The sequence below is a fragment of the Myodes glareolus genome, chromosome 16, assembly GCF_982192425.1.
Source record: "Myodes glareolus chromosome 16, mMyoGla1.1, whole genome shotgun sequence".
Lineage (NCBI taxonomy): Eukaryota > Metazoa > Chordata > Mammalia > Rodentia > Cricetidae > Myodes > Myodes glareolus.
Window position 1 is genome coordinate 14285085 of NC_142041.1, and position 11585 is coordinate 14296669.

Below are 11585 nucleotides of genomic sequence, written 5' to 3' on the forward strand. Positions count from 1 at the left end.
TAGTCCTGGCTGTCCTAGAACTCACTCTGTGAACCAGGCTGGACTCAAATTCACAGAGATTTGCCAGTCTCTGCCTCTCTGAGTGCCACGTGTCACCAGGTCTAGCTTAAAGCAGTCTCTTTTGTCCCTCACATCCCCTCCCCTCTGCCTTTTTCCTTTGTGGTGCTGTTGTGTTGAGGACTAGCTCTTTCCACACATACATTTCTGTGAATATTGCATTAGATCATATTTCTTTATTTTTCTCTCCCCTTGATTTTCCATATAGTTTGATTATACTTAAGCTTCCCTTTTCTTAAGTGATGGATTTTGCTTCAGATACATTCTGTCGGAGGGAACATAGTGTCTTGGTGCTTTCCTCTTGCCATGCATTTCCTCTTAGGGTTTTTTTATTTTTTAGTGACTTTGGGTAATGTCAGTGAGTTTTCCCATTGTAAAGTACTCTACTAGTCTTTCATCCAGTGAGTTCATCCACTGATGCGCATGTGTTACTTGAGTGGGATAACCACTGCAGGAGAGCAGTTCTCAGACGTCATTTATAGCTAGGGTTCTTTCATAGAAGCAGTTTTCTAATGTAAATTCAAACTTAGTTACCCACTTGACTCAATAAAAAAAAGGTAAACTTAAATTTCTTTGTTTAGTTAAACCGTTATCAGAATGGTAGCGCTGCTGCTTCTGTGTGTGCATCCCCTCTACTAAGTACTGTCAGGGGACTTGGAGCCGCTTATCTACCTTATGGGGGTTTTCCTTACAGTGATTATTTCAGTGACAGAAGAAGTCATTTTATTTTGGTTCACCAGACTCGCCTTGATGTTAACTTTTGTGCCCATTTGACCCAAACATGATAGTCTCTAGTCTCTATGCTTTCTGGTATTTAAAAAAAAAAAAAAGGTAACTAACCCTGGCATATTCTGTGTACAAAGGCAGATGTTTTTCCAAAGCCCTTGGTTTCTCTGAGGCTGGCATGAGTATTTAAAAGATCACCTGTGAATACCAAAGGTGTGATTGCTGTAGGTTTGCGTTGTTAGTTTATAAGCAGCATATATACCTAATTTTAACATAAATATCTGAGTCTTTAAAGAGATTTTGAAAGAAAATTATTTTAAATCCTCTGAGGGGAAAAATACTAGTTTTAAACTAAAATTGTGCCAGGCGATTTCTACTTTTATTTTTTTTTAAAGATTTATTTATTATGTATACAGTGCCTGCCCCCAGAAGAGGGCACCAGAGCTGTGAGCTACCATTTGGTTGCTGGAAATTGAACTCAGGGCCTCTGTAAGTGCCCAGTGCTCTTAACCTCTGAACCATGTCTCTAGCCCTGGTTTCACTTTTATTACTGATTATTGTTAAGCTATGTGAACATGAAAGCTTTCGGGGTATAGAATAGCTGTCAGATGTATCTGTAACTCGTTGGTATTGCCATTTCTGTCGTAGGAGATGGCTAGTGATGAGCTCAAGGAGATGAGGAAAAACCTGACGAAAGAAGCCATCAGAGAACATCAAATGGCCAAGACTGGCGGGACCCAGACTGACCTGTTCACGTGTGGCAAATGTAAAAAGAAGAACTGCACTTACACACAGGTTTGTGGTTGACTGTGGTCTCATGTCACAGTAAGAATGTTTCACTCCTGTTTCAGAGTAAAGATAATTACAGAACCTGATATTGTTCAAGAAAAGTACTTTCTCGGTAGATTCCAACTAATTAAAGATAAATTGATATATTTGTGTGCTAATGAAAAATTTACTATAAAAACTGTATCAGTTCTATAGAACCCCAAATGTACTACAATGGACAGCTCATAAGCAGTTGTTGGTTACTGTGTCATAGCAAGCAGGACCATCTAGTGAAGGGAAGTTCTCTCTCACATGGCCTGTGTACAAATAGATGCCTATTCCTATTTATAACATGATGACTTTTGCATTCATATATGACAGGATTGACCTTTTTGGTTTTGAGTAACATAAAGAACTGTTAACAATTTTTTGTTACTATATGTCTATATAAAAATAACACTATCTTCATTTTTGTTTGTCAAATAGGGTTTTTTTTCTTTACTTTTATTGTTATTGTATATCTATAATCTCATAATCTTAGAAATTTTCTCGTAAAGGTCATGTTTCAGGTTGTGGATATAGGTGTTGATCCTACCAAGCAAGAGCACAATTCTTTTAGTCAAATTAAGATAACTTTAAAGTCTGCTATGTCCCTAAAGCAAGGTTTGAGAAAATTAGCAGTGTTGGAGACAGTGGGCTTTACAATAGCTTTAAAAAAAACTGCAAGACTAGGGGATTTCCGGGGGGGGGGGGGATCTCTCTCTCTTTCTCTCTCTCTCTCTCTCTTTTTTTTTTTTCTTATGTAGAAATTTGGTTGAACATTTATCAAGGTAGATGTCAGGATATGGTCAGATACAGGGTGTAAAACACATTAGATTCCAGAAAATTAGTCAAGACCTCTGAGTTTGGTTTTTTATTTATTTGGTTGGTTACACAGAGATCCGTCTGTCTCTGTCTCCCAAGTACTGCAATTACAGGTGTGCACCACCTCCGCCCACCTTGGAGTATTATTTTTATCCTGAGGCCTTGTAATACTAGTTTTCGAATGTTCTTCCTCCTTTTAGATTTATTTATGTGTGGAGTGTTTTACCTGCATGTTGTCATGCACCACGTGCATCTTGGTGCCCTTGGAGATTGGAAGAGGTGTCAGTCATCTCTTCATCCCTTAGAATGTCTGTTTATTTTTGTGGGCTTTGAGTTAAAGTCATGTTGATGATTTACCAGAAATTTGTGGCTAGGTTTTGAGCCTGGGACTTTGTTTGTGATTGGCTAGCACTTTTCATGGCTGAGCTACGTCCTCAGCCCAGGTCTTCCTGAGTGTTGTATTTTGAACACTTCTTTTAAGACATGGTCTCAACATTTTCCAGTTTTGCTTTTCTGCTTGCAAATGTGAAATTCCATTCCCATTAAACTGGGTAGCCATTGATCATTGTGATACTACCAATGTCAAGTCTTTGAGACGGTGACTTCATTTTGTTGGAATTTTGTACCACGCCCAGCTTTTATATATCTTAATCAGTGCACAGTATTCCATCAGATGCATTTACTCTTCTGTGCTCACTTCCAACATATGTACTGTTATTAAGTGACTTCTTTCAATATCCTTATACAGAGATCTTGTATTTCTTATTATGTATCAGAGTAATGAGAATGCCACGTTCCCTGGCAGAGATATAGGTATTTAACATGACTTTTAGAGAAGTTGTGTCAGTTATGTGTGTCATAAAGAAATGCTTTGGGGCCCAGTGGTGGTGGTGTGTGCCTTTAATCTCAGCACTGGGAGGCAGAGACAGGCGGATCTCTATTAAGTTCAAGGCCAGCCTGGTCTATCAGAGTGAGTTCCACGATGGCCAGAGGTCAGAGCTACACAGAGAAACCCCATCTTGAAAGCCAAGAAAAAGGAAAAAAAAAAAGAAGAAAGAAATGCTTTGGATTTTATTAACATCTTTACTAATGTGTAGGTCATTAACGTGTTAATTATTGGTTTCATGTTTATTAACCATTTGCAAAATGCATAATTTAATGAGTGACTTTCAGAGAAGTTTTCTACTTAACTGGATAAATTACACATGAGAAACGAACAGAAGGATTTAGAAAAACAAAGTTTGAAATTATGTTTCTTTGCCAATAGTATATTTGAATTTGTACACTTCTTAGGGTGATATCACTGGAGATACTGTATGTCTTTATGTAGAATATTCTTACATAGGTTGGGTTATTTTTAGTGGTAATTCAAAAGTATTTTTTATTTAATTTTGCTACAGGTGCAAACTCGTAGTGCTGATGAACCAATGACAACATTTGTCCTATGTAATGAATGTGGAAATCGGTGGAAGGTAGGGCACACCTGGGTTGTATATCATAACTTACTGTCTCTTCATAAACCATCTAAGATAGTAATATGCACCCGCCTGGAGTTTGATCTTAGTAACACATATGCTTTTAGTGCAAGAATGGCAGGAAAGAATATTAAATTACCATCACACGTTCCTATAGATATTGTAGTTATTGAATTATTTCCACTCTTGTTATTCCAGAAAAGCAGTGTATGTTTATTATTTTAATAAATTTAATTTTGGAAAATATTATAGAGTTCTATATGATATTGGGGTTTATTTTAGGAATTCTAGTGGGCTTGGTTCTGGTTTGGTAGCTTTTCAGTAAGCCTTCATATTTATTGTCTCTGTGAATTTGTCTCATATGGGCAAGTTTATTTTTTTTAAATTACATGTGTTTAAGAGTTTTTATGTTCTAATGTTTATTGTTTGTGTTCTTTGCTGACTTTACACATGTATATAATGTATTCTGGCCTCTCATCTCTCCCCTTCCCCGTCAGTCCCTTTCTCATATTCATGTTTTGTTTTGTGACCCACTGAGTTTAACCAGACCATCTGTGTGACTGTGGGTTTTTTACTGTCCTTTGGAGCAACTGTCCATTGCTCCTCCCCCAGAATCTACCAATAGTTAAGCAAGGAGTGGAGCTCTGAGTCTCTCCTGACAGCTGATGAAAGGCCTGTTCCTGTACAGACCAGTGGAAAGCTAATTTTTGAGGGATTTTTTTTTTTGAGCCCAAAATCAAAATATAAAACTAGAATTGCATATCAGCTTCAGAGGCACTTTTATTGTTAATAATGATGAGGCTGTTAGTGGTGTGGGGTTGGGCGATGCTCATGGCAGAATCAGTCGTTGGAGTCACACAGTGATTGGAAATTGCTTGTCTCTCACCCTCATGTAGTCAGCATAAATGATACCTGATCTCACCTCTGTCATTGCTTCTCTTCCAATCCTGACAAAGAAACTTGGCATGTCTAGGTAGTCCTCTTAGATCTGTTACACATGCTGGATACTTTGATCACTGCGATGAGCAAACAGTACAGTTTGTTTTACTACAAGCAGTTCGCCAAACTGGTTGTGCCATATGGTACCTAAGGAATTTAAGAAACTTCAGTTTAATGTAGAAAGCTGATAAGAATTGTTATTTAACCTAGAAACATTAAGAAAAATACTTTTAAAAACTACTAAAACAAAATTTTACATATTCTTTAGTTACATAGTCCTTGTAATTCTATGGTGGAGGGTCAAAATGAGTGACTATTATGTATAAAGCCTTTCCACAGGAGTCTCTGTCATAGGGTGTATAAAATCGAGATATATATATGTCATTGTCTGTATTTTTCAAATCTTACAAAGTATTTCTTTTGTTTTTTGCAGTTCTGTTGAGTTGGAAGAATCAGCAAGGTATCTGGACCATTATGAAAAATGGATTTTGTAATTAGCTTTAAAATTAGCCCAGGCAACCTGTTTCCCTGATATTTGTAAGCAGTACTGCCCCATTGGTTGGTCTTTGTTTTTTACCTAACATTCTTTCTTAAAAGCCGTCTGTGGTTCAGATCAGCTAGGAGACCATAGGAGAACTAGATAATGTGCTGCATTTTTTTTTATTTTTATAAGTTGATGTTACATTTTATTAAATATTAACCTTTTGATTTAGAACACACAAAAATTCTGTTGTTCTCCATTAATGCATAAAGACAAATTGCTTTTCTCATTGGTATATACCTAAAATATTAAAGGAGGAGCAAAGAAGTAATATAAATGTTAGAGTACCAAATATGATATGTATTCCAATAGCCCTTGACCAGCTTATCAAATTGTGCACACTATTTGAACTAGCATATGAATTTGCTCTTAATTACCGCGCTCACAAAGCCTTGGATCCCTGATCTCTGCATCTGTGACTAACTGCAGTGATCTTTTCTTGTATTTCTTATACATGTATATTACCATTTTTAATAGGGTTTTCTTTGGAAATCGACTTGATTTTTCAATCAGTTTGGTTTTATTTGACTTTGCACTCTATTAGTTTCACAGCGCTCTGTTATAGTTTCCTAGGGTTTTCACGAAGCCCCTCCCAGGCATACTTTTGGTGAATTTTCCCCCATAGAAGACATGCTGGGAAGGAAATGTCAGCATCTTAGTAGAGTTCCTGGAGGCAGCATGGCTGAACTTGCACTTGGAAATCTACTGTCCAAGGGTTAAGCCTAAGACCTATGTAAGTCATTAAGCTGTGCTCTTTGCATATGGAGGTTGCAAAAAAAAAGGAAAAAAGAATGTTTTAGTGTGAATCTTTTGTGCTGACTTTTTTTTTACATGATGATGATGAGCCAACTGAAATGTCGGCTGTAGCAAGTAGTTTTACAATGCATATTTCACAATTAAGTTTTACATTTGTTTAAATGTGTCCCGCTTGTTTTGCTGGTAATAAGCAGTGGTTTTCACAGTTTTCTTGATACAGATGTTCCGGTGCATATAGTAAAGGCCACTGTTGTAAAGCTTACGATTTACATGCTTGTGCATCTGGCCACACGTCTGTGTAAAGACCACTACACAAGCTCTGTTTGCTCTGCAGACTGTTCGACATAACATAGAAAACAAATGTCCATGTTAAAAAGGATTGGTCCATGGGTAATTTCTGTCACTTTAAAAAATAAAGTACATTTTGAAAGAATTAGTTTTAAAATAAGGTTAAAATAGTCCCACTTTTAAGTGATCCATTTTAAAATTTGTAAATCAATAAATTTTTTTGTTGTTAACAGGTATATTTTGTCATTTTATTTAGATGTTGAAAGTTTCCTCCCCCAACTATTAACAATACTCTCAGGTTCTGTTCTACTTAAGCTTGGTCATACTCAAGTCAAAACTGGTATTGAACAGTGGTTAGAGCCTGTCATTTTCTGTTCATTGCCTGAACCCCTGGTGATGGAGAGAGCAGTGGTTCTCAGGCACATGAGCTCATCTTAGATGCTCATTCACGTGTGACTTTTATTCTACAAAGCGATACAGTAGTATTCATTTCCAAGTTTTGGGTGCATTCTGAGGGGTCTTATTTTACAGTTATTTCCTAGACAGAGCAACTGAAGTGAACACAGGAAAAGTGACCGGGCAAATACATTACAGATAATTAAGAGCCATAACCATCATGTGGAGAGAAAGTAGCAGCCTAGACATTCTTCCCCTCAGAGTGCTGTTGAACATTGATTTATAAATTGTGCTAGGCTGTGACAAAAATTCTGAAATACTTACATAAACTCAAATATCCAAATCTGTATATTATTTATAAATGAAACCACCAGGTGTGGTGGCTCTTACCTTCAACCCCAGCAGTGAACAGTCTGGTCTACACAGCAAGTTCCAGGTCACCCTGAGCTAAGTAGAGAGACCCTGCTTCAGAGAGGGAGAGAGATGCGGGGAATAAAAGAGGAAAACTCAGAAGTGTGATTTGAGGATTTCATTTCAAAATAAAAACTATAATTAAAAGGTTGTAATTTGAGAAGTGTTTAGTTTTTGTTTCCTTCAAGACAGAGTCTCTGTAGCTTTTGCTGTCCTGGAACTCAAGTAGTCCTGGTTGGCCTCGAGTTCATGGAGATCCATCTGCATCTGCCTCCCAGGTGCTGAGATTAAAGGTGTATGCCACTATGCCCAGCTTCATTTGAGAGGAATTGAGATGCATACTTTTTAGTCCTAGCCTTTAGGAGATACAGGCAGAAGGTCAGGAGTTCATCCTTGGTTACATAAGGAATCCAAAGCCAACCTGGGCTAGATGAGATCCTGTTTCCAAAAATGGTTAAAAATAAAGGGACATCCTACCTGGAAATATGATGGGCTAATCAGTGGTAAGGGGACTAAGAGATGAACGCTACATACAGAAAAATAAGCCAGGTGCTAACCCACTTCACAGAGAGCTAGCAGCAAGTTCCTAGATGGTAACGGGAGAGTAATTGGTGTGTGTTGAGAAGAGTATTGCAGGGCATCTCAAGACCATGACTGTCTACAGTAACCAGTAACCAGTAGCTGTAGCTCTGTAAGGTTGGACTCAGGAGGTCCTGGAGCAGATCTGTTGTCTGTGACTTTGCAACAGGGAGAATTCCTGATCACAAAGTAAGGGGTTCCTGAAATGATTTTATTAGTCATAGTAGTGGCAGTGCATAGAAATCAGGGTGTAGCTCTTGAAAGGGTTCCACAGATTGGGGATCTGAGAACTACAGATTGACTCAATCTTTTAGACACCCAATTTTGAAAGACAAAATGAGCTTGAGTCTGGGAGCAGGTAACCCCCTTTTTTTGTTTTTTTTTGGGGGGGTGTTTTAATTCTACAGAGTGATGCAGCAGTATCAATTTCCAAGTTTGGGGATTTTTCCAAATCAACTTCTGTACTCTTACGTCCAAGTAGAGGACAGAAAATGAAAGCACAGGAAATTGCCTTGAATAAGTCCCCTGTTTTAGTGACCTCAAAGACAGAAGCACATCGTGAGATACTGACAAAATTAGCCTGTGTCTTTTCCTTAACTGGATACTTGAACCTGCTTTGCTTGAAAATTATTTGTGCGATAGTACCTTGTGAAACTTGATTGACATTTGGAAAAGTAAACGCACCGTTGAGAGCCCTGCAGCTGGAATGGCCAGGCTCTAGCTTTTGTTTCATTTGCACTGGTTCCTATACACTTTTCTGATTTGTTTTAGGGGTTAGCGGCCCTCATGGGTCTCATTCACTGTGTCCTATCCCATGCCACACTATATTGAGGACACTGAAAAACACTGATGACTAAGCCTTATCTAGAGCTCTTTGCTTTTGCTTTTTGCCAAAACAATACAACCTTCTGTGATGAAGCAAAGGGCAATTGAGGATGCCTAGACCCAGGGCAGGCATGTGGATACTAGAGCTTCTACAGACTTCCTTCTTTAAAAAGTGAGTCCACATAGATTTCTGTCACAAGTAATTTTAAAAAATAATAAAATAGTTGTGTATTTGAGTTTAATAAAACAAGAGGAGGTGGCACTGAAGAGAAGGCTCAGTGGTTAAGAGCACTCGCTGCCCTCCTAGAGAGCCCAAGTTTGATTCCCAGCACCCACAGTGGGTGGTGGCTCACAACTGCCTATATAACTATACTATCTAGGGGATCTGTCACCTTGCCTCCACAGATACCTGCATGCTCATAGTACACATAAACTCATCCAAGAGCATGCACACACACACACACACACTCACACACACATATCTTGTAAACAGACTGAGCATTCTGATGGTTATGTATTGAGAACAAGGGAAAATGCCAAAGAACAATTTGAAGAAGGAATTCAGTGGTGGAGTATATTAAAAGAAGACCCGTGAGGTGGTAACCAGAGACTACAGTGCCAAAACAAAAAAGTTAACAAGTACTGAAAGGTTTATAAATAAGGTTTATATTTGTATTTAAGACAGCTGGAGTTAACTGCTCTTCCTGCCAACCCAGGATGAGTCTTAGCATCCACCAATAACTGTTACCCCAATTCCGAGGGATCTGACTCCCTCTTCTGGCCTCTGAGTACACTGCATGCACATAGTACACGGTCATGTTCACAAAACAGCTATCTACATACATAGTTTCTTAAAGTTAATTTATTTTTGAGGTTGTGGAGATTCAAGGAGATAAAGGTTATTTTAGAACATAATGGGTTCTTTTGGTCTGGGAGTAGTAGGCCTTTATCCTGAGATGCTGTCAGTGAACCTCAGAACATGTATGTTTTTCACTAGACTCACCTGTCATTACTTTAGCTGCTGTAATGTCCTAGTTAGCCACATTACAACTTTTGGCTGGGGAACTGTGCTGTTTTTCATGAGAATGTTTTGAATGTTTGTTCACAGATAGTGGAACTGTTTGGGAAGGATTAAGAAGTGTGGCCTTGTTAGAAGAGATATGTCACTGGGGCAGGCCTTTGAAGTTTTAAGACACCCATGCCATTGCCAGTTAGCTCTCTCTGCCTGGTGCTTGTGCATCTAGCATTTGAACCCACAGATACTGCTCTAGATGCCTGCCTCTCTGCTGCCATGGGCCCTGCCGTGGTGGCCATAAACTAACCCTCGGCAACTGTGGGCCTCAAATTAAATTCCTTCTTTTATAAATGGTTTATTCTAGCAATACAGAAGTAACTAAGACATAAGCTATGGCTCTAAGAATGTTCTCTGTCAGGCATGGATTCCCAATGCTATACTTTGTTATTGGGTTGTACATGGGGCAGCTGCCAGCCTGGAATTGATAAAATGCCTTTGGTTTGGGGACATGCTTGTTACCACTAGTCATTGTATAAGTTCCTCAGTTATTGATTAAATCAAAGAATGAAATTCTGTTATTGGAGAGAAAACACTTTTTTTAAACCTCATATCAAGAGTCACCAAGGTGGGGCTAGAGAGATGACAGCATTTAAGAGCATGTATTGATTGTACATGCAGAGGACCTGAGTTCAGTTCCCAGCACACATGTTAAATGTCTCAGAATTATCTATAGCTCTGGCTCCAGGGAGCCAATGTCTTTTTTAATTTAATTTAATTTTATTTTATTTTTGAGATAGGGTTTCTCAGTGTAGACTTGGCTGTCCTGAAACTGGCTCTGTAGACCAGGCTGACCTTGATTTCACAGAGATCTGCCTGCCTCTGCCTTGTGAGTGCAGTGGGATTAAAGGTGTGTGCCACCACCTCCCTACAGGATGCAACATCTTACCTCTGTGGGCACAGCACTCGTGCACATACCCCCACATACATATACTTAATGAATTGAATCTTAAATCACCTGAGGGGCCTCAGTGACTGTGACCTAATTTGATAATCAGTGAGGCTATAAGGAGGCTTAACAGGCATCAACAACACCATGTTAAAATGACCTTTCTTCCTCTGTTACATTATATTGGCCTTGAAAAGAACGCTAAAGTGTGGGCTGTTTTGATATTGATGGATATCAATTTTTGGTGGTGGTGGTAAAAGAGGAAAGCTCAGGTTCACTAACCATTTTTATACCTTAGGGTTATAACTGTAAATTAAAATTGTAAAATAAAATTTCTATAAGATACTAGTTTGGTGCCGGAGAATTGTCTGTATTCTGTCAATCATGTTTTAAATAAATGCTGATTGGCCAGGCAGGAGGTATAGGCAGGAAAACCAGACAGGAAGTGGAAATGATGCAAAGAGAGCAGGAGAATTCTGGGGAGGAAGAAGTTGATTCCTCCCACTCCTGCCCAGACCACTGAAGCAGCAGGATGTAAGCTGCCCGACTGAAAAAGGTACTGAGTCACATGGCTAACATAGATCAGAAAAATGGGTTAATCAAGATGTGAGAGTTAGCCAGTAAGAAGCCTGACCTAACAGACCAATCAGCATTATAACTTACAGAGATTTCAGTGTGATTTTTCTCTGGGACTAAATAGCTGGGGGACGGGGCGGAACAGAAAATCCAAACAAGCCAGCCCCCTCATGTTACACTAGTGTTTTGGGTGGGCTCTTATTTAGTGTGTGTGTGTGTGTGTGTGTGTGTGAGAGAGAGAGAGAGAGAGAGAGAGAGAGAGAGAGAGAGAGAGAGTCGTGTGAGACATAACAGCATACCTCTTCCACCTTGCATGTCACACACAGAGTAGGCATACCCAGATTCTGAATGGCACTGCCTATTTGTTTTGTTTTGTTGTTGCTGTTTTAAGATAGGGTCTCTGTATTAGGGTTCTCTAGAGTT

The 11585-nt window shown here is 38.9% G+C and overlaps 1 protein-coding gene across 3 annotated transcripts in view; it reads left to right on the forward strand.

The window, feature by feature from the left end:
• Positions 1 to 6650, forward strand: part of Tcea1 (transcription elongation factor A1) — a 29674-nt gene extending 23024 nt beyond the window's left edge. For all 3 annotated transcript variants that reach the window (XM_085677062.2, XM_048420724.3, XM_048420723.3), the window contains exons 8-10: positions 1432 to 1578; positions 3816 to 3887; positions 5263 to 6650. In XM_085677062.2, the coding sequence (XP_085533188.1) occupies positions 1432 to 1578; positions 3816 to 3887; positions 5263 to 5271 (228 nt within the window). In that variant the 3' untranslated portion in view covers positions 5272 to 6650. The remainder of the gene's footprint in view (positions 1 to 1431; positions 1579 to 3815; positions 3888 to 5262) is intronic.
• The last annotated feature ends 4935 nt before the right edge of the window (positions 6651 to 11585 follow it).